General features: G+C 40.0%; 2 protein-coding genes across 3 annotated transcripts; one reads left to right on the top strand and one right to left on the bottom strand.

Moving 5' to 3' along the window:
- Positions 1-80: 80 nt before the first annotated feature.
- LOC136253147 (epidermal growth factor receptor kinase substrate 8-like) lies at positions 81-13671 on the bottom strand. Of its 2 annotated transcripts, none has more exons than XM_066045771.1 (24): positions 13514-13671; positions 13415-13463; positions 13264-13360; positions 12375-12545; positions 11581-11652; positions 10898-10987; positions 10583-10726; positions 10456-10527; positions 10273-10403; positions 9868-10000; positions 9595-9715; positions 8908-9097; positions 8160-8288; positions 7930-8110; positions 6490-6627; positions 5921-6191; positions 5558-5679; positions 3539-4109; positions 2566-2673; positions 2450-2515; positions 2012-2111; positions 1834-1963; positions 1460-1561; positions 81-1410 (listed from the first exon to the last, which is right to left on the bottom strand). In XM_066045771.1, the coding sequence occupies exons 1-24, from the start codon at positions 13536-13538 to the stop codon at positions 220-222; spliced, it is 4404 nt and encodes a 1467-aa protein (XP_065901843.1). In that variant the 5' UTR covers positions 13539-13671; the 3' UTR covers positions 81-219. The 2 variants fall into 2 exon arrangements, with proteins under 2 accessions (XP_065901843.1, XP_065901844.1); XM_066045772.1 differs by having other exon boundaries at positions 13264-13357.
- An 18-nt stretch (positions 13672-13689) lies between these two features.
- On the top strand, positions 13690-23989 carry LOC136253151 (fimbrin-like). The gene is made up of 12 exons (XM_066045781.1): positions 13690-13856; positions 13916-14071; positions 14124-14392; positions 14702-14909; positions 20687-20872; positions 21048-21122; positions 21169-21388; positions 21649-21737; positions 21788-21983; positions 23358-23467; positions 23514-23660; positions 23710-23989. The coding sequence occupies exons 1-12, from the start codon at positions 13806-13808 to the stop codon at positions 23860-23862; spliced, it is 1860 nt and encodes a 619-aa protein (XP_065901853.1). The 5' UTR covers positions 13690-13805; the 3' UTR covers positions 23863-23989.
- Positions 23990-24100: the final 111 nt, after the last annotated feature.

The raw sequence follows: 24100 nt of genomic DNA, 5'->3' as shown, positions 1-24100 counted from the left end.
TCGTATCATATGCCCTATATTGTACAGGACTTTGTGCCTTTAGCACAACCATAGCCTCCCTCCTCCCACCGTACATACTCTTTGTGGCATAAGCATCAAACAGTAATTTATTTGTAACTCAATTACAAAGAAATAAGTCTCATTACAATACAGGTAATTGATGTACTAAAGAAATACAATTGAAATACAATGTAATTACACAATTATGACAGACTGTTCCTAGAAGAATTGTCCCCCTCCCATCTGCCCCGCCCCCATCATGGGGTTGTACATGTTGCCTGCAGGGCCCATGACATCTTGTTGGTGTAACATATGTTGTTGTGTTTGTATCTGTGCTTGTAGCTGAGCAATACGGGCTTGTTGTTGTGCCTTCATTTGTTGATGTGCAGCCATTCTGGCTTGTGTCTCCATTCTGATTTGTGCCTCGACTTGGGCTTGTTGCTGAGCACGTCTCATGTGCTCTGCAGCTTGTCGCTGGGCGTTGGCTTGTAAGTGAGCATATATCTGTCTCACCTGATGTTGCTGTATAGCCAATTGTTGAGCTTGTAGTTGTAGGTGACGCTGTTGCTGTAGAAACACTGGGTCAGGCTCTGGTGGTTGTTCTGGTTCATCCTGTGAGTCATTATCCTCCTCTTCCTGTTCATCTGGTTCAGCAGGCTTAGTGGCTGCTGTGCTTAACAGGTTTTGTTGCACCAAAATAAGATGTTGCTGCAAGTCCTGTTGTTGTTTTAGCAAGTTCATTTGTACCTGTCTATTCTCTGGGTCTCTCTGTAGTTCTAATTGTAGTTGTTGTAACTTGAGTAGGTATTCTTGTAATGGTATACGTTCTTCAGCAGGTAATGTCGTTACTCCAAGTTGCTTCTGTAATTGCTGCATCTGCTGTAGTTGTTTCTGTAAAACTTTCTGTTGATTTTTGACCATTTCCGTAGTCTCTGCAGCAGATAGGTAAGTGTCTCCTTCTCCCAGAGCCCACTTTCCTCCAGCTGCTTTCTTGTCAGTCTCCTCTTCTTCACTATCAGAAGAGCTACTAGTACTACCACTGCTGCTACTGCTGTCGGTAGAACTATCAGAATCAGTGTCGCTGCTGTCTCTATCACTATCATGACGTCTACGCTGCTTCTTCTTCTTCTTTTGTTGTTTCTTTTTCTTGTCCCTTTCTGCACTCTCGTCATCTTCTTCGCTGGAAGAGTCTCGTTGTTTGTGTCCTTTCTTTTTCCCTCCTTTATCATCTTGTTTCTTCTTCTTGTCATCATCCTTGGCCTTCTTTTTGTCATCTTCTTTGTTCTTTGACTTCTTCTTATTTGTCTCTTTCTTGCGGTCGCGTCTTCTGCTGCGTTTGTCTTTGTCTGATTGGTCAGATTCACTTGGCGATCGAGACTTCTTCCTGCGAGTGCTGCGTCTCCCAGAAGCCTAAGTGATTCCCCAGTTACTATGGTGATGATACTGACCAATGGCATACCTTAGTGTCTTGTCTACCTCGTGATGAGGGGATTTCCCTAGATGATCTCTTATTAACACGAGTCAAGTAATCGCTTCCCTCAGCAATTGCTTCTCTCTCTGCCTGCAAGTGTGAAATCCAACACAGTGAATTACCTTGATTAACAGAATGGGACCACCAACAAGTACTGTTTGAAAAAACACTCAGGGTTTTTGTAGTAAACAAAGTAGAGGCATAAAACAGTTAGTTTGCTGTCTGTGTTAGGAATGTATAGAGCATGGTGCTGTCATTGGCATGCAATTGTAGGATCACCCATGTATGCACAACACCTAACTACACACATTGTATGAAATAAGGCATACATCTACAAGTTTTACTGTTTGGCCGTGCAATACCTTAGCATAGTCTCGCTGCAGTTGGCTGTATATTCTAGCAGAGTTGTTGATGCCAATCAGTTTCTTCATCTCATCTCGCTCCATATGGTACAGCTGTTCTCCATTCAACTTGCCAAGCTTAGTAACACAACTACATGACAATGTCTAAATAGTGTACACCAATATGACATTAGCTAACTTGGCAAACCCTTGTGATATCAACCACAACTTGACATCCTTCGGTTCCGCATCAAACTTCAGTGTCACACTACCCATCTTGGTCTCACTCTCTGGGTTACCTACATATATGGTATTGTATGCGTGACGCCTCTTTGTAACAAGTACTCAGAATTAAGACCCTTCCTTGTGATCATAATAAGGACAGTACCAACAAGTGTGGCTCCATAGCTCTGAAAGAGGACAAGCTCTTTAACCTACACGTCCTCTGGTGTACATTGTAACGCTTAAATTTAACACATACAGTGGCTATAATATTGGACTCAAGAATTAATACTTGACCCAACATGATAGTGATCAACTTGTATAATGGAGCCAAATCTGTTATTTTTCTATTGTGGTCCTTAATTCAATGGGTTGTGATCCCCTTATAGTATTACAGGGAATGTGTACCAGTTACCTTGTCTTCTCTGCTGGAGACGTTCTTGTAGATCTTCATCCATTGCTGCCTTGTTCTTTTCTCCCTCTAGATATGTAGATCACATGGTCATGATCTTATTAATGCCCACCTCTCACCTATATCAAGCTGTTCTCTTGACACCTTCCTCAATGGCTTCATATTAGCTAGCTCCTTGACAATGTCAAACTCGCCTTTATCCTGAGAGGATTTGGCTGGGCCTCCTCCTAGGGGATAAAGGAAGTGGTTTATTTAAACTAGTGCTGCTGCTAGACTGCATGTATTTTGTGAAATAAAAAAATAGCCATTTTTTCCTACAGAAATCTGATTATACAGTACTGAGATGTATAAGGTGACTGAATCATGCCCAGCTGTAAACAGGGATATCCCAAGGGAGGGTGCTAAGCTAGGGACATCTATAATGGGGGCAAAAAGCAACTGGTTGATACAACTAGTAGTGCAGTGTGAGGAGCACACTCAACATGAGGAGCATGCTTTATCTAGGGCATCTGGAGGCATACCCTCAGGAAAAACATTGTGGCTTTCTGAGATCGAATTTGGCAATAACATTGACTGAATGAGCATTGTAAATCATTATTTTTAAACAGTGGGAACTAGCTTTCATATTAAGGGTACAGCATTAATGTTGCAGTATATGGTTTGAGTACTGTGTGCTTTAGATGCAACTACACCAGTATTGTAGCTTCTACTATCTTCTAGCTAGAACATAGTAAAATTTTGGAGGGAGGGAGGGAGGAGTGCTTCAGTCCCCATGCACCCACCCTTGTGTAAAACACTATAGTGGAATCTCAGTTATCCAAGCCCCTTGGGACCAGGGGTGGTCCATAAGTCTGTATCTCTGAAACTGTGTATAAATAACCTTAAAATAGCGTGAAGAATTTTTTTTTTAAATATCAGTATTTTCAACTACCTTATTAGAACAGTCACTATTGTAATAGAGCAGTCATTTCCGTAGTTCGGTTAACTGAGGTTCCAGTGTATGTTGAACTGCTAATATAATGGTATGGTCTTATTGTGGCTGGTTTTAGGTGATTTTTGTACTGCCTTACTGTATGACAACACATACTGTACCTGATGCTCCTCCTCCACCTCCTTGTTGTTTCTCCTTTGTCTTCAGTTTGTGCTGTTTGATCATGTCAGACAATGATTGTTGTTGTGGTGGCACCACTGCTGGAGGGGGTGGGGGAGGAGGAGGGGCTCCCCCTGCAGGAGGTGGAGGCGGTGGGGGAGCTCCCCCTGGAGGGGGTGGTGGTGGGGGAGCTCCTCCAGGAGGTGGTGGGGGAACCCCCGCCGCAGATGGTGGAGGTGGTACTGATGAGAATGGATGTCCAAATGGGGGTGGGGCCTCTGCAAGAGGAGTGGCTACCCCAGGTGGCTTATTAGTAGATGTACGTCTTGTTAGCTCAGGTGAGGACACTTGTTTAGCTGAGGGTGGAGGGGTGGGAGCAAACTCTGGTGGTGGAGCTAATGGTGAAAAGCCTTGTCCCTTCAGTGATGCTCTTAGCATTCCCTCAGGTTGTGATGTAGAGTGTCTTAGTGTGGACGTGGCTGACTCTGAGTCTTCCTGCAGAGTTGGGAGGGGCTGGATGGACATGGAGGGTGGAGCTAGTTTGGAGGATTGTGCACGACGACGCATTCCAGCCTATCACAAAACAAGACATTTTAATAATAGCAGTTAATGCCAGTACCTCTACACACTAGTTGTGGGACCAGATAAATAGATTTGTCATTATAAGGAGGTTGTCCTTTAAAATTACATTATACCTTTGTATAGTTCATTAAAAGACGTTCCAGCGTACGGATGCCTTGATAATTAGGATATTTAACTTAGGGCTAAAACGAATATTCTAAATGAAAGAGAACGAATATTTTTAGTCAAGAACGAATAATAGAATATTCTATATATAGTGTAATACCCTTATACAGTGTATATGTGTTATTTCTTATTATTTGTATTCAATTGTAAAACATCATTAAAATTTGATACAGTATATAGGCAGCTTTTGAAATGAAGTAAAAGTGTCTGATGATGTAGCTACTAGAGGTGTACCGATAAAGATTTTTCAGCTGTATTGATATCTGATTAATTTGTACCTAAAAGAGCTGATACTGATTATATACCGATTAAATTATTGCATATTCGTAAATCAAATAGAACTACAACTACATGATGTATATGTAGCATTGAGTAAAGAGAAGTGATGTAACTTTACTATATTGTTTATGGTGGTGTGGCCTCTATTACACAACCCAGACAATTAGGCACCACAAATATTTTACTATGCTCCCTTGTCCGGATTACTCCGTATTTTGATTAGTTACCAAGATGGCTGTAATACACAGGTGATCACTTTAGTTTTCCTGTAGTGCAGTTTTTTATTCTTAAAGTGCAGCTAACAGCTACTGTTCTGGGTAAGAATACTTTAACACTAATAGCAGTACTCACACGCGCAGTCGTATGGCTTCTCGTAACTTGGCGTTTTATAGAATAGTATAGAGAGGCTTTCTGTTTGTTTGTAGCGAGCAAAAAGGCTTTTGATAGCTGGCCATGCAAACTAATAGATTCATAGAGTGTTTGTGCCCATTATTACTGAATATGGAAGGCAAATCAGCAACTGATCGCGATCTGATCACCCTCGCGATCACCAATCCGATTATTGGTACATCTCTAGTCCAGTGTCTGATGTTGTAGAGACTGACAAAGATTCCTCATTACTAGTGTCCGCCATCTTTACTGTAATTTCGATGTTTCGAATTCAATAATTCCTTCGAACGAATCGAATACGAATTCGAATATTCGGTATATTCGTTTTAGCCCTAATTTAACTATGGTCCCATTTACCACATTCCCTAAATTTTAAAGATATTCTGAAGGTGATCAGATTCTGTAATAAATAACATTTCATATCGTAGTGAACTCCCTCTAAGTGAAATTTTTGGGTTAAAAATTCAGTGTGTAAGCAATTCATGAGGTAAATTGTCACTAACAGAACACCAAACTACATAAACCAATTTCTTCCTTTAAAAATAACCTGATATCTGGTAGGTGACCATCTCATAACTCCACACAGAACACTACTAATTACTTACATTATTAGCCTCAGAAGGTTGTGGTGGTGAAGCAGGAGCGGTGGGCACAGGAGGTGGTGGTTGGTTGGGTGGAGCAGGCACCACTTTACCATGAAACATCACCGAGTCTTCTGACATCTCATCTGAATGTGTGGATAAAAGTGCAGCAGTAAATAATGCTACACCACTATATGTGATGGATGGAACTAAGGGTTTCTAATTCTTAAGATTACAACTCTACTCATGCACACAACATTTACACTGAGAAGCCTTTCACTGTAAAACTGCAAGTATATACATACATACAGTACATTTCTATGTACTGTACAGTGTAACAGGTTACAAAGTAATAATTACATCATAGGGGATTACCACATACAGTACCTTGTCTCCTAGCAGCAGTAGTATCCCGGGACTGTTTGGGTGGGAGGAGCTCCAGCATGTTGGAGGGAACATAGCCACGCCCACCAACCATGTTTCTTACAAACCACCACTTGCGAGAGTCATCTATTACTTCAACACGTTCCCCTCGGCTGATTGATAGCTCCTGGGGATTGGAGGCCCCAAAAGGGAAGATCACTTTAGCTGTCTTCATCCCTCCACCATCTTGTTGTGTTGTATTGACATTGTTAGTGGATGAACTGCGACTGCTCTCCTGTCAGAATAATGGAAGTACTCACAGTATGCAAGTGTAGTGAAATATCATGTTAAATTTAACCTCAACTGAATGTGTCACTATTTCATGTCATTCATACACCTGTACAAGAGCTAGTTGACATACAATATTACATGCACCATGGAATTGTGTGTGTTATGTAACAGTTACAGGGTTAGCCAAGCCATAGAGACCAAGAGGGTAGACAATAAGAATGTCACCCAGTTGTAGTCACTTACTTTATATGTTGCAGTACACAACAATACACACATGCAGACACACACTACATCATACATACCCTTAGTGACTGCTGGGATTGAGACATATCTGTAGCTAGATGAGACAATGAAGCAGATTTAGAGGCCTCAGCCTCTATCACAGCTGGGTTGATCCTGAGGGTGGTCTGATTGTTAAGGTGCTCGTCATCCATGCCTCCCTGTGTACATATATGGTAGGTAATAAGAATAGCACACTACCCCATATTCTATATATAGAAACACACTATAATAATAGTTATTCTAGTACAGTAGTAAACAAGTGACCACACCATCTTGCTATATATAGCACATGCCATATATGGATTATTGTTATTTTGTACTGTTAACATGGTGGCTAGTACTACAATGTCATAGCTGTGAAGCCTTGCAAAATGGTGCATGTATGCACAAACCCTGGGTCACCATGTCACCTGTTTAAACTGGCTATTACACACCCTGTAATAACCCTCAAATATATCATTTGTGTACAAAGTGATCTGCCACTGTCAGACTCAAAAGATAACTAAAATAGATATGTATGATGTCTTGAGTGTACACCACATCATAGTGTGTATAATATGTACAGTACTACACAATACAGTACTACACATACAGTACTACACCATACAGTACTACACCATACAGTACTACACCATACAGTACTACACATACAGTACTACACCGTACAGTACTATACATACAGTACTACACCATACAGTACTACACATACAGTACTACACATACAGTACTACACCATACAGTACTACACATACAGTACTACACCATACAGTACTACACATACAGTACTACACCGTACAGTACTATACATACAGTACTACACATACAGTACTACACCGTACAGTACTATACATACAGTACTACACATACAGTACTACACCATACAGTACTACACATACAGTACTACACCGTACAGTACTATACATACAGTACTACACATACAGTACTACACCATACAGTACTACACATACAGTACTACACATACAGTACTACACATACAGTACTACACCATACAGTACTACACATACAGTACTACACATACAGTACTACACCGTACAGTACTATACATACAGTACTACACATACAGTACTACACCATACAGTACTACACCATACAGTACTACACCGTACAGTACTACACATACAGTACTACACCATACAGTACTACACCATACAGTACTACACCATACAGTACTACACAATATGTGAGGTATCATGTATGTACCTCACTATTGGTGGTGTGTACAATTGTAGTATGTGTTTGTGTTGTGCAGTATGTACAGTGGACACAGGCAGTGTTAGACTACAATAAATAGTTATAGCTATCTTTGAGAGGTAAAATGTATAACTATTGGGATTAAAGTCTTTGTCCTTATTAGGAAGGATATCTCTGTGTATTGTATGGAGAGTTTGTTAAGAGAAGTTTCGTTAATGTAGTACTCTTGTTACCTTTACACACACTACCTTATAGTCTTCATCATAAGCATCAGAGTAGTCTGGTCCTCTCTTGTTCACTGGTATGGGGTCCAGTGTGGGGAAGTTAGAGGGACAATCACTGGCATTGTGTAAGTTCGGAGGGATACATCCATCTGAGAACTTTACCATGTACACAGGGACTTCCCCTCGACTAGCAGGCCACCGGTCACTATGGCAACATAAACATAACATGGTTGCTATGGTGTAGGGTGAAATACCTGGTGGTCATCCAGTTCTCCCCTAATTGTCTCCACAATACAGAGTTCTTCTTTGACAAACTGGTGAGCATCAGGTGGATGGCCCTCTTGGTGATGAGTGGAGCCTCTACTGAGGCTGCTAACTGTGTGCTGTGTAATATGTGGATAAGCTGATTACTTTTGGTGTTCATTGTATGTACACACTTGGTATATACACTACAAATGTTTTCATGCAACACTAGACTAACATCTCTATACACTCAAACATTTGCATATCAAACACACACACAACTATTGACTGTGTGTATGTGTGTAATGTCCTATAAAGTATGATTACAGCTGTGTAAGTACCATATCATAAGCTTTCAGTTTATGTTAAGACGATAATATATTATGTAAAGTGTGTATAGCATGTATGTGTTGAGTTGGATCCTCAAAAACTGTAATACACTCGAGCTCCTAGATGCAATTACACATGATCTCAAAATTTGGCCTTTTTGTAGCACCTTGACCCGCTAAAAATATTTTAGAAATACCTGACACAATATTTAGTCAATCAACCCATACATTTCCTATAGGGAAGCCATAGAAGTACACATCTGTTACAGTATTTTACTGAACATGACCACACATGTCTGTTGTTGACAATTTTACTGTCACTGCTAATCATTTTTAGCTGTTTTTTCAGGATCCAGCTCAACTTGTACATACTAGTAGTTTTAGTGTGTGTTACACATGTATACAATTATTACAGTGACACGTCACGTACCCATTATTACTACGGATCAGTTCTCCTAGTAGTCCAAACAATCCTTGTAATAGTTCTGATGAAGTCGGAGAGCTCAGGTGATGCCCCAACTTACTGACCACATTGATGGCATATTTACACTTCTGATAAGCCACAATGTAATCTGCCTCAGGTGGAGGTTGGGCTTTCATCATCAATATCTCCAGGGCAGCTACATACATCATGTGATCTCAGGTGACACCATACACTCACTATACATTGGACACTCCTCTATAATAATAATAATATGTTTTGGGACAATGACATGAATTAGTAGCCATTGCTGCGATAAGAGGTAGTTCTCTTTCAGAGGTAAAAGTACCCATACATTGTGTACTTGTAACGTTTGTGCATTCTCAATCTCTACTGGACACATAGAGCTACACATATTAGGGATAAACTGGTATGTTAGCTATGACCAAAGAGTAAACATATTAACCAAGTTTTGTTTATGGGTTGAACAAGATGGTTAAAATTTCTTGAAGATTATGTTACACTTCTCACTTCCCCCAGAAGAAAAGTAATTAAATCAATTACTTGTATGAACATGTTACAAGGAGCTGAGGCCGGTCACACAACTACACACCATGCTCATTACCCACAACCAGTTAGCAGTTAATTGTCACTGGTGATGGATGAGCTGTAAACAGGTCAGCTGCCATTACTCACCCTCTCCAGATCGTTTCTTAGACTTCTTCTTCTTCTTCTCCAGTTCTTGCCAGGCAGCAGCTCTCTCCCTCACACTGGCTATGAAGTCTTCCAAGTCATCCATCAAATGGTTGAGCATGTCCTAAGGGGAATTACCATCAAAATTAAACATGGTGGTACTATACAGTGTGGACTGTCACAGTGGTTTAAATTGCCACTAAAAGAAGCAAAACATGAAACTTTTAAACTGCAAAACATTTCCTATTTGAAATAACTGCAGAGATGACCACTAACCACATCTCTCTGTATCTTAGCAGCCTTGAATGTTCTCTTCATCTCCAACCCTGCCTTGTTGGTTGCCTGTGGTCTTGATATGATGGAGCGAGCATATCGTAGTCTAGCATCTGAGGCACTATCCTTCTCAGGACTAGAAAGTCATACATGTGAACAGTATATCATATACATGACACATTGTGATCACATGAGATTTGTAGATAGAAAGATATGGGAAAAAGTTTTGCTGCTTAAATTAAATTTTTTAAAAATGAATTTCACCAAAAGTATATCGGTAGCAATGTGCTGTACATATGAATGTGATACGTACCCTCAAAATGCTATTATCTTTTTGAGCACGTCATGCAAGTTGCTCATACAATTTGTCCCTCCAAAATTTCCAGCCATGCTACAAACACATCATACCTGTCCTCAGGGTTGATAATACCATGGTGACGTAGTTGTTGTTCAGCTAGTTGCCACCGATCTGCTTCACTAAGTTGGATGGGTGGGGCTGCATTAAACCGACGCTCTCCAAAGAACCCAGGTCCTTTATTCTGTATAGCACAAATAACAACTAGTTGAGAGGCACAACTGGTAATTTTATACCTTTCTTCTTTCCTGTGACCTCATGAAATACTGCTGAATACTTCCGTTAATCTCTTCACAAATCATTTTAGCCTAAGGCAATAAGGTGATCACATGATGCTAAAGAGCCCCACCTCTAGTTACTTACTGAAGACATGTTACACTGGAAGACATGAATGTCAGGTTGATACCTCTCTCCTGACTGTACACAGAACATCAGTATTCCTCCACCATCATCATCAAGGTATTTACACATTTGAATCTGAGCCATCGGGAACCTCCTTAAGTTTTCCTGTAATGTATAACAATGAGTGTGGGTACATGTGTGGTGTGTAGAAGTGTAGTGTGTGTACTGTAGTGTGTGTACTGTGGATGTGCAGTGATACAAGATCTACAGTGTGTAAATATGACAAACATAAAATGTCTTGTTATAATGTAAACAACACAACAATATGATCACTACCTGAGTGCTATCTTCCTTCATGATCACATCGGAACTACCGACCATCAATACTACATCTCTCACCCAGCCCTCTCCTCTAGTCACCAGATCCTGTTGTGGTGTACAAGGATATGATATACAAGCACACAATCAGTAATGTAATCTGTAACAAATAGATAGAAGAGGATCTAGGAGGTGAGGCCATAGATGAGGCTTAATGGTAAGATTAAAAGTTAAGCAAATACACCATGTGTAAAACTAGGAATTTTCTTTAATAATATAAATAACCAGCAAACAAAAATTTGATGAATTTGCTTCACTGTAATATGAACATTGATCAAACTATTTGTGTTCGTTCGTTTATTTTGACATAGCCATTAGGGATATGATCATAACAGTAAAGCTACTGGCATAGTTGCTGGTATTACAGCAAATCCATAATTTGACTAATTTTGCTTCAATAAACACATCTGGTGAATTCACTTCATGTGATTTGCCAAATTCATTGTGTCTTTTATGGAAACTACACTAGTAACAGAAGTTAAACATCATAAGTATTAGCTAACAACATGCAATGCTGCAAGGAGTCAAAATACATGTACGTAGCTACATAGCAGCCAATGAGAACTCTGCAATGATGCAAGTATTATAATTACGTACATATAATATTTATGTAAACTAGTGACATCATTACAAGGACACACCTTCACCCTCTTAATACTGTCATAAGGATTCCTCTGTACTTCACTGGGACTGACTGATATTGTGCCGAGGTGCTGTGAGGAGAGATCATGTGGTCACAATACTGGTGGGATTATGGTTGAACAATTTGGTGATAATTCACCAAATGACACTTTAATTAATGAATTACAAGTAGCTGTCAACTATCTATACCACAAATGGTATGATGACATTTCATAATAATTGTTTAGGATCTGTAGCTAGACAGGTAACGATAAGCCAAAACAATTAATAAAAGGTTTTGTGTGGTTTACATCTTGATTTCTAAATGCTCCAAGATAATTTTTTTTCTGTGCCATTAAATAATATTGTTGGAAAATTGAACCAATCAAACTTGTTCTGAATTTCCAGGTCAGTTTTACACATGAAGAGACACTTTGGGACCATAACAAAGTGTCTGAATTATGTATGTGTCAACAGAGCTGATACCCCTATTAAGTTTTGTCTTTTGTACTCCTTCTGTGGTCAAATAATTAATAGGTGTAGGGCTGATTTTCCAATATGATTTGGGAAATAGCATAATCTAACACTCTTCACATGTCGCTTATCGATTGACAATTATAAGTGCCTATATGGCAGTGTTTATAATTGTCAATCAATAAGTGACATACAAAGAGTAGGGTCTGGCCATGTAACACTAGTTATTATTATTAATGTTTTACAATGACCAGCTTCTTGAGGTACAGTGATGTGGATACTTACTAGTATATAACTCCTAACCCACACAGTACACTCCAATAGTAGCTATAGCTCATACCTCAACTTGGAAGCTCAGGGTTTGGTTGTGACTGAACTGGAAGATGTCTCCATTTTGTGACAACGGACTAATCATATCACTAGTAGATTTTGACTTCTTGTCTTTCTTCTTCTTCTTCTTGCCAGTGTTCTTGTCATCAGGTGCACTGATGTTCCAGAAGTCTCCAGTGGTCTACAATAATAGTGGCTTTTCATCATGAATATAAATTTAATTGTATAAGTTTTCACATGTAAGGCCACCCCAAATGAACTTCCTGTCCACCGCCCACATCTGTGACTGTCAGCACTAACATGTTCCATTTTTCTGTATTCTTCTTGGCATTGTTTTCTGGTTTCCCTTGCATATAGCTTAGTAACAACAATAGCTTAGTAACAACACCTTGTATATAGTAACAACAATCTTACACCTTACATGTCAGTGCACTACTAAGTCAACGTGTTTGTGTACTTCACAAGATGAATATACAAGTTATGATGCTATTATTCAGTTTGCTTTGGGTAAGTAATGGCTCGAACAGCTGCCAATCTTATAATGGAAATGGACCACTCACCTGCATCCCGCAGCCTGAATTGACGATGATAAACACAGTTCGTTTGGAGTGGTTTAAAGGCTCAAGCACTTTGTATTCACCCTCCACTACCTAATTAACTGGTATAATTTGTAGTTGTGTGCAAATGTGTAAGCAACTTGTTGGAATGCATTTACTGAACTAGCAATGTGGCTACACCATGCAACACACAGACAAGAACAGGCTGTTCTGTTATACACTCATATAGCTAGCAAGCATATAGCCTCCATGAAGTAGCTATTCATGTTTCTAAACTGACTAGTAGTCTATATTCACAAAAGTCACAATCATTTTAGAGGCGACACGCCCTCTTCTTCCTACCTGTGGTCTCAGTCCACGCTGAGCCATGGCAGCTTGTTGCAGTAACAAGTTACGATCATCACTGGCACTCAACTGGTACATCTTATCAGCTGGCCTGCTGTACATGCCACAGTCAACACGAGGTAGCTCGTTACATGTGTTAGCAACTCACTTCACGGCGGGAGATCCATTCCAGCTTTGCGGCAAGGCAGCGCCGTCATCTAAGACTTTAAAGTGACAAGGCTTTCACAGCATGATGGGCGTAACTCACCTGGTTCCATTGTCCATGCCTCCATTTTGTCTTTAAACTACTCGCATACTACTTCACCGATTACTCCACTAACCTTTAACACTCACTCGGTACTCAACCACTCCCTAATGCCTTGGTAACTGGTACAAACAACTCAGAACAAAGAGCCACGCCTCACATAAGTAGTGCGCATGCGCACCATCTTCCTTCCTTTCTTGGGTGTGTTCCACAATTCCGTCATCCTCACGTCGGGTGCGTCTTGCGTTCGCTGATTGCGCGACTATTCGCTTAACCGCATCCATTGGAAGTCGACATGAGTTTCACCGCTGCCGAGATTGAGGACATTCGTGTCCAATTCGACCAGGTAAGGTTATTATTATGATAAAGATGGCGACCTTTTAACTGCTCGTGTTCGTGGTGCAGTTTGATGCTGACAGGAATGGCCACATCACCGCTGCGGAGATCAAAGATGTGCTCAAAGCACTGGGTGAAGACACCCCAGGTTACAAGATTCGCGACATGATCCGCGAAGTTGACATTGATGAGAACGGCACTGTCGAGTTCGACGAGTTCATCAAGGTATTCACCACGTGTTGAACATGGCGCGTTTAGTAAAAGTGATCGTTTATAGATGTACGAGAAAGTCAAGAACCAGAAGAAAGGCTTCAAGCTAGCTGAGACTGCTGAAAAGGCAAAGAACATTGTCACTGTGGGAGGAATGTCTGCAGCATCAGCTGAGGGCACCTCCCATTCATTCTCTGAGGAAGAAAAGCTAGCCTTTGTTGACTGGATCAATTTCCAACTTGCTGAGGACCCTGACCTCATCAACAAGAAGGCGTTGCCTATTGCAGAGGAAGGAGATGGATTGTTCAAGGCCGTCCATGATGGAATAGTGCTGTGGTAAGAAGCCATATGTAAACCACACCAATTATCAGCTACACTAACCTAATACCTATTGTGACCATATTTGGTCATGCTGTGCAGTGTGTCATGAGATTCAGTTTTAGCTGGCAACATTAGCATACAATGACTGAATGGGCCAGTAATGGGCCAGTAATGCTTGACTACAAATTGGATGTCCTTATCAGTAGTGTATGTTGCATTTTCATAATCTAATGTTGTATAGTGGTTTTTTAAATGTAGTGTGTGGGTGGTGTTTGTAATGGTTTCTATAGATAGTAATGTGTATCTTCAATGTTCTATTTTTAGCAAGCTGATCAACAGTTCCATTCCTAATACAGTCGATGAGAGAGCCATTAACAAGGGCAAGCTCAGCATCTACACTATCCATGAGAACCAGACTTTGGCTCTCAATTCAGCTAGTTCTATTGGCTGTAATATTGTCAACATTGGACCAGAGGATCTTGTGGAGGGGAAACCCCATCTGGTGTTGGGTCTGCTGTGGCAAGTGATTCGGGTAAGGAGGTTATGTAATGTCATGTGAACTAGTCATCTACCAAGTAAACCTTACTTGCTTGATTCTAATGTCGTTAACTTATGTACTGATTCACTTAGTACTTTGAATAAATACTTGCTTGAATTTATTAGAATGCTTTGCTGAATAGTGTGCTTAGACTACAAAAATTATATACAAATTAGTTCTTGACTAAGTTGTGTAGTTTAGCACTATTGTGTATATTGTAATTCACTATAGAAAGCTACAGTGATACCACGACTGTATTATGCAACTGGGCATTATTTAGAATAAATACTGATGTTCTGTTATTGTTTGCTGTATTGTTATTTACTGGTAGTAAATGCAAACAAGTCTGCGTCTACAGTGATGTGAGGAGTTTAGTACATTAGTTTCACGTTCTTGTTGGAATTCAGTCAATTTTGTTTGTTAGTGGTGGTGCCTCATATTTTATTTTAAACCAAGTGCTCCCACATGGTTTCCTGAAATTGGTTTAGCAAAAACCCTGAGTATGCGTGTATGTCTAAAGTAGATCATAAAAGTGTGGCAAAGTTTTTATGGTGAAAGGAGCCATTGTAGAGTCCAGTAGTGTTAAAATTGTAGGCAGGCATATGGTGTAAAGTTTAATTTAGAATTTTCCTCCTTGGCCATTTCACATTTGACACCACATCCAATTGAAGTCATAATCCCTTCAGAACGTGATGGGTGGATAAGAATTTTTAGTGAAGATACAAGATGAACAATTTTGTGTGCATCTCATTTAATGCTCACTCCACAGTTTAACCGTTTAGCATATAGTTTGTCAGGGAATCAAGTTTTGGCAGTAATTGGAGTGTCAATTAAATGCACTGAATAGCCAGCTAGCTATATATTGATTTAAGTGATGTTTGTTAGCGGATGAACCCATGGCTCTTGAAAGAATAGTCACGGGTTCCCATCTAATTTTGCCTAATAAACACTTGACTGTTGACAATGTTGAATCAGCAATGATCAGCAAACCTGAGGATATTTTGACTTGATCAAAAATGCAGAGAAATCCAATGCAAGACCTAGTTATCAGCTGCTGACCTGTGTTTCCTACACATCTTTAATATTCTGACAAAAGATGAGTTAATATTGGAGCAGGTGTGCAGTAAATAGAAATTGTTAACACAATTTAGTTAAATAATGTGTGCATAGTGTATGATTGGAAATGGAGATTAAAATAACCTAGAGCTGGAGAGATTCAGGGTATACCTGTGTTGGGTTTCAGACAATGACTAGCTACCCCTGGCTGTCTTTTCCTACAGTAATAGATGGCTCCCCAAAGTTGGAGTGACAAATCTCCATATGTTGCCTGTATCTGACAATGGACTATTAGGAATCTATTCATATGTCTGAACCATATTGCAATTGTTTGAGAGCATTTTACTATTGTTATATTGAGCATCCTAGCTTTCAGTATTCTCTGATGGACTCACCCTTTATTGCCCGTTACCAGTAGAGTATATTTTGTCATATTATATTGTATAGGTATCATGAAGGCTTGGCCAAAAATATCACCCCAAAACCAGCCTCACAATACCTTCATGATGTCTTGGCAGTTTAACCAAGCCCATAAGTGCCTTCAGTATGACGTGAAACACTTGCTAGAATTATTTTTATTCAGTGGAATTTTCTACTGACTGACTGACTGATGCCTTCAGATATAAGCGTAACATGTTGGAAAATGGCTAAGGCAATGATTTAATTGTTTCACTGTTCAGTGTCGCTTCAGGTGCATTTTGGTATACCACAGTACATATAGTATACGCTTCATGGACTTACCAGTGTCCTCCTGAGGATCAAATGCATTTCTATCAAGTCATGCAAAAAGGGTATTGCTGACATGATCGTTTGTGGTGTTTGCCCATGGCCAGCTGCCAATATGGTTTCAGGCTCTTATGGATTATGTTGAACCAAGCCATCTGCTCTATATATTCATTTTGCTGAAGTGGCAAAAAGGAAGTTTACAAATGAAAATAGGGTTTAGCTCAGTCTGTTCACCATGAACTGGCACATTGTTCAAGGCACAGTGTTTTCCCTGTGCGTTTCTGTGTGGACAAAGGAGGCCATTTCAACAATTAAATGATAACAGTAAATTTATTTCTACCGCATCGTAAATAAGCACCCATAACTCGCGTACGGTACACTGTACAAATACAAAACAAATATTTTCTTACTCCCAATGAACAGGATAATCTGGTGGTGTATAGGTTTTGTTGATTTGAGCTTTGTTTCAGTACATAACAAAAACAAAACAATTGAAACATGCATAAAAGTTTTATGTAGCATGCGTACTTTTACCCATGCAGTTTGTTTCTATACATTTTTATAGCAAAATATATATATTTACCTGCGTTTTGACAACATCTTCATTTTCCAAGCACCATATGGCAGACAACAGAGCAGGTGATGGCAGATTATGGATTGGAGAAGAAGCACCTGCTATCAGTGGTTCATGTTCATTGGATATGTGTTCAGTACTCTGACTGGTAATTGTCAGAACTACAGTTGTGCTGCTGCACATTGCTTACCACATTGAGGAAGGCTTGAATATTACTGCCAATTCACAAGCTTTAGGTGATAGTAACTCACTTTCAGTACAGCTGAACTCAGAGGAAAACATGAAGCAATGTCTGGAACTTGCAGCAGACCTGCATTACTAGATGGGATAGTACATTGTATATAGAGTTAGCAGGTGACCTCTGACTGCAGTGCTTGTTGATGGGAGTGTGACAGAATGTAAGTATTGATATCTAGTGTCACTAGCACATTGGGGATATGTCAAATGTGTTAGAGCATCTAGAGGTTGCTGTGGTATTCCTTAGTAAAGAAAATGTGTTGATTTCTAGTATGTTGCCAATTGTACATCAGCTGATTACAAAGCTGTCAATAATGATGATTCCTGCTGTGTTAAGGAGTTTGAAACAAAGTTTTCTGTTGCCTTACAATAAAGATGGGAGCTTGACTGTTTAAACCCTACTGAAATACTAGTGCTATTGAAGGCTGTTGATCCAAGGTTTCATAGCTTGAAGTTTTTGGATGACAAGCTGAAGGGTGACATTAGGCTTAAAATTACAAGGTTGATGAAATAATAGAGGTTATGCATACCGAAAACATTCTAATAAGCACGTGATCTTTTGACGGTGAATGAAGTGCGAATTGATTCACGGCGTGGCAATATCAGCGCTTCTTGGTGACTTCTTCTACCCAGGAGATAGTATAACTGGCGAGCGAAAGCCTTCCCGTAGCATTAGTGGTGAGTTATAGTCATAGCGAAGTTATCAGCATTTCTTACAGTGAGGTGATTTCTTCTACCTAGGAGGTAGTACAACTGGCGAGAGAAAGTCTGCCCGTAGCGGTGAGTTATAGTCTGAGCCGCATTTGCTACCCGTACTTTTTGTATGGGATTTTCACAAATTTTCGATAGTTGTTCACCGTCAACTTTTTTGGAAAGTGCCGCTGCACTACTTTAATTTACCATTTTTCTTTCGAACTCTATTGATAAGTCAGCAGACTCGATCCATGTTGCTCCAGTTCAGTCGCCACATAAGAAGATGCACTTGACATCCTTCTTGAAGGAGAAGATATCATCTGAAGATGAAGATTTCACTGAGAAAGTTGCTCCCGGAAAAGCATATCCCTCAGAAGATGAATGAGCTTAGATTCAAACACTTGTTGTCTAGAGTGGCCAGGTCAATTTCATGTGTGACTGTTACATTGACAACAAGTGAGAGTTTCAACAGCTCGGCTTACAGTGACCAATCTACGAAGCTATCTCAAACCTGAAAATGTACAGTGTAATTTGTTGTTATTGACCTCTTGACTTTACCTTTCACAGTTTGATATGTTGTTCTGTAGTCTTGATTGCAACTTGATCATATGAAGTAACTATTGTACTTTCGGGCTCAAGAAACTCGAGAAATGTCACCAGATGTAGGCATGAGAAAAATACTAATGAAATACTTGCTAGAGGTCACCCACCATTGTGATGTCTGGTCATGTGAGGAAATAGCTCCAGTGGGATAAGTCATAAACCTCTCTCAGAGGAGGGTGGTAGTATAACAAGCCACTATGATAAAGACCGAACAATTTGTTATTCTAAGTTGGTGGATGTGGGATACATCTCAAACGTTGTTATTGTCTGTGTAGTAGTATCACAGGCAATGGGGTATGTCGGTACTCCCAACTTGGATACACAAAACTGCTGTTTTCGTGGAATACATGTATACAGTGCACTAGAAATTTTGAGGATTTGTGTACTGTACGTTGCATCCATTATACTGCCATTTTAAAATTTACTTCACCATGTGACTGGTAAGACTCCCCTCTGTTGTGGGACTATCTGATACTGATACATGTGTGGCCCGTCCTTCCCATGGTTAGCCAAATGCTAAGCTGGTACAGAGAGCTGCCATGGAAACATGACCATCATCATCGACCAGTAACTGACATGTTCCAATGCCTTCAAACTAGTAGCTACAGATGAGTGTGCCTGCTCAGCTAATTTGCTTGCTAACTAAACACTCTTGACTCTTCCCCCAACACTCACTACTAATCCATATACTGCACAGTGTACAATATAAGGGAAAATTATTGCTCGGACAGAATGGCCAATCAAAAGTAAATTTGATTGGCCATTTGTGAAATTGCATGGCCGTAAGATGGAGGTGTACTATCCTAGTGTGCAAAGCACACCCCGCAGTGCGAAGCACAAGCCTTCTAGGGGGTCTGGGGGCGTGCCCCCCCAGGAAATTTTTGAAAAAGGATCACTCTGAGATTGAATCTGAGACCACTTTCAGCTACTTATCACTGAACTTTATGCACATGCATTTTACAGAGAATTGTTTATTAGTAATACATGTACAAAATTTGTGTTGCTGCATACATATTTTACAAAAAAAACTATGAATCAATGTATTGTACAGCCAGTTTGTAGACTTAGCTAGGCTAAATGCTTTGTTACAAGTGGTGTTGAGTCAGCACATATTGAATTATCAACTAGCTATTGCTAAAGTTTCTCTTCTGAATAGCAATAGATCAAAACTTACTCTCGAACTTTCCGTGCAGAACACTTTTATCATGTGACTTTCATTCCACTTTCTCCAGCCACTGCATCTCTACAGATTATAACCACGAAATGGCCATCTTATACTTAATATCGTACCTCCACTTCGCAAACATTACTTTCTTTTCTTCTCTTGGAAGGCGCCACTCGTGTAGTCAGTGTAGTGATCGCTTCTTCACAACATCGACAGTAACCCACAATCGATAATTTGGGTAAATACTAGGTGCAGTGCTCTAGCTTACGCATGCGCATCGAGTCAAAGCTTCGACGGGATCGAGACTTCACGTAGTGATTAAATAGCTTCGGTAAGGAAAGTTAACGATACGACAATAATAATAACTATAATATTACATATTATAAAGACTAATAATAAAGAATTACAGTTGTAAAAAATTGATCGGCACAAATGGCCGACCAACAGCTACATTGATCGGTCAACAGCATCGCTTGGTCGGAAAATGGCCGAGGACCGACCGTTATATTGTACTCTGCTGCAGTACTCTTTATAATGGCCTAACCCTTAGTAGGCTTAGTACACCTGACTGCTATATTAGAGTATCTCGACCCTTTCAAGTACTAAGTTGTCTTCATTCAAACTCAGTGCCTTACTAAGAGCTGTCTCAGTTGTACAGTAACACTGATGGTGTAGCAGTATCGGTGTTGTTTCATCATGTGATACTTTTTGTTGCAGATCGGATTGTTTGCAAAGATTTCCCTCCAAAACAATCCCAACCTTGCCGTGCTATTGGAAGATGGGGAAACACTACAAGATTTACTGGCCTTGTCTCCAGAGCAGATTCTGCTTCGATGGTTCAACTATCAACTAGCTAAGGCTGGTAGTCCTCGACGAGTATCCAACTTCACATCAGACATCAAGGTGATTAGACTGTGGTTACTGGCAACATGATAGACCAGTTACATACAAGTCGTAAAGTGTTTGTTTTCACAAGTGCTATTGTCAGTGAATGTAGGGAAATTTCACAAACACTCTTGCTCGTATGTAACTGATCTATCCAATGAGTGTAGTGATGATGTCATATGATGTAATACAGGACTCTGAGTGCTACACTATAGTTATTGATCAGATAGCACCTGCTGATGCTGGAACAGATAGGTCTCCTTTACAGGTAGGTGATGTTCTATTTGATGCTCCTCTCACTAACCTTTTTACAGGTACAAGACCCAGAGAAGAGGGCAGAAGCCATGTTGAGACAAGCTGATAAGATTGGTTGTAGGAAGTTTGTTAGACCAAAGGATGTAGTTAAGGGACACCAGCGACTGAACTTGGCATTTGTTGCTAACATGTTCAACACCCATCCTGCCCTGGACCCACCAGAGGATGGACTACCTGACTTTGACCTTGGAGACTTTGGGGAGACCAGGGAGGAGAGAAGTGAGTAGTTAACTAGAGTAGTTTAGGGACTAATTGATCCAATAATAACTGATCAGTATGGTGATGTTTTACACTGTATGATGACAACTGTTGATAAGTTTGAGGTGATTTAAACTTGCACCCAAACAGTTTAAACCATCTGAAATACTTGCCTTTGTGTCACTAGTGTATTTGGCTATAAAATGGACTTCTATTGGTCTGTAAAGGTGATTTGTGTATGAGATACAACCTTTTAAAGTTTACGTACTGTTGTTATACAGCTTTCCGTAACTGGATGAACAGTCTTGGAGTGAACCCATTTGTCAGTAGCTTGTATCAGGATTTGAAGGATGGTCTGGTGTTAATACAGGTAAAGTATGTGCTGTGCATTATTTAGAAATGACTTAACTAATACTGTAGTTATTTGACAAGATCCAACCAGGAATTGTGGATTGGAAGAAGGTGAATGATAAAGATTCCTTTAAGAAACTTGGAGGAGCCATGAAGAAATTGGAGAATTGTAACTATTGTGTTGAGCTGGCTCAGAAGCTGAAGTTCTCAGTAGTAGGAATTGGAGGAGAAGATATCCATCAAGGAAACAAGACCCTTACACTTGGTGGGCACTAAATTAAGTATGGTAGTGTTTAATAGTAGTGATCATAAATGTGTTAATTTGGCCCTCTAAATGTCACAGCCACCATATATGGTGGATCAACTTGTGTGATGAGTACAACGTCGGCTTAGATGTCTGATCTGAGGTCCTCATAGTCACATACTCACTGTTACTGGGTACACTGAATATTGTACAAGAGTCTGCACAATTTATGTTAACATGACACCTTGGTTGTAACGTGTCAAGTCCAGCCGAGTGTTAATAATCTAGTTGTTCATCATTACTAGTGTTCCAGCTTCCTTGTAGCATATATACAATAAGCCTGTTAACTAGTAAACCTCAGTAATTTTATGTGCACTAAGCTGCTCATCACTGAGTTATTATGTTGGTGACATCATCCAGCTGTCCAGAGTGCTTTTAACTGTTGTAGAGAACCGTCAACTCACGGAGTAGAGAACCGTCAACTCACGGAGTAGAATAGGCATTTGTGCTTGTGTTTTGTAGGTTTGTTGTGCTACATTTGTATGTTGCTCAGTCTTCGTGCTATATTTTTTGTATAGCTCTTGCGGCAATGCTTTAATACATATAGAAAAGATGTGTTCTGTATGGCTTGCTTTGATCCTCCCACGAAGGGTTCTTTATGTTAGAGTTAAAGCACCACTGCGCATGTGTACGGAAAATACAGTACAAGGGGGTGTGTCGAGAGACAAATACAGCCTCGAGACACCCCCCCCCCCCGAGTACTGTATTTTTCGTACATACAAGCAAGTACTTCCTGGTCATCTGGCTTGGAGTTATTTTCTCTAGTACTCAAACCGTTGCGATTTTCGGTCATCAGGATATCAGTAAGTGTTCATATAATCTATTTCTAGTCGTAGAACGAACTAATAGGATTAGTTTGGCTAGTTTTAGAGATATACAATGTCACGCATGTGATCAATCGTGCTGTCTTGGTGGAGTCGTGTTTAAAAAGCTTTGTGATCAGACAATCAGTAAGTGTTTATACAATTTATTTCTAGCCGTAGAACGAACTCGTAGGATTAGTTTGGCTGGTTTTAGCGATTTACAGTGTGTTGTTTACATAACATTCCGTAAATAAATTCTCCGCATAACTGTACTGTATTTGCCCAATTAGCTGCATAACTGTACTGTACGACTCATACAGTACAGTTATGCAGTTGATTAGTACTGTATGGACAATACGATATGTGGCATCGCTTTGATCCTCCCACGAAGGGTTCTTTATATATTTTAAGGGATTAATGGTGGTCAGATTGGAATCTGCCTAGAAATTCAAAGGTGAAGGGGTTATTGTAATACTACATAGTTACTGTCAAGTTGTAATTGTCAGTTAATCCATTGTTATTGTTGTTGTAGCTGTGGTGTGGCAACTGATGAGAGCATACACATTGTCAGTGTTACAGAAACTAGCTGGATCAGCTAAGCCCATTGAAGATAAGGAAATTGTAGAATGGGCTAATCACACGGTTAGTGGGTAGTATAGTGTTGTTGTGTACTAACTGATTATTGTAGTTGGAGGTTGGCAAGAAGGAGTCACGTATCTCATCATTTAAAGATGCAGCGATACAGACCAGTATACCAGTCATTGATATTGTTGATTCTATTAAACCAGGATCCATCAAATATGATGTGGTGATTGTAGCACCATCCAGTGAGGAGGTGAGCAAATGATCACCTGATCACTACAAGCTGTTTAACTTCATTGTAGGATTTGATGAGTAATGCTAAATATGCCATCTCCATGTGTCGTAAGATTGGAGCTAGAGTTTATGCTCTACCAGAAGATCTGGTGGAAGGCAAGCATAAGATGATAATGACCGTGTTTGCCTGTCTCATGGCTCGCTCTGTTGGCAAGAAGTGATCACCTGACTACTATTACTACTGATGTTATAGTGCTCATCATTTAGAACACAGAGTTTTATATTAATAAATTGTAGTGGCTGTATAATGTTTTAAATTGTTGACAACAATAATGTTCAATTAAAAGACACACCCTCATACAACTACATGTAGTGTACTACCTACTCACCTGGACACTTCCTTGATTGTGCATACAAAACAGCTTACCTGTTGAGAAGACCACAACTAGGAGTGTAGCA

This window comes from Dysidea avara, chromosome 4 (assembly GCF_963678975.1).
Source record: "Dysidea avara chromosome 4, odDysAvar1.4, whole genome shotgun sequence".
In the NCBI taxonomy this organism is placed as follows: domain Eukaryota; kingdom Metazoa; phylum Porifera; class Demospongiae; order Dictyoceratida; family Dysideidae; genus Dysidea; species Dysidea avara.
This window is presented reverse-complemented; position numbering and strand designations above follow the sequence as displayed.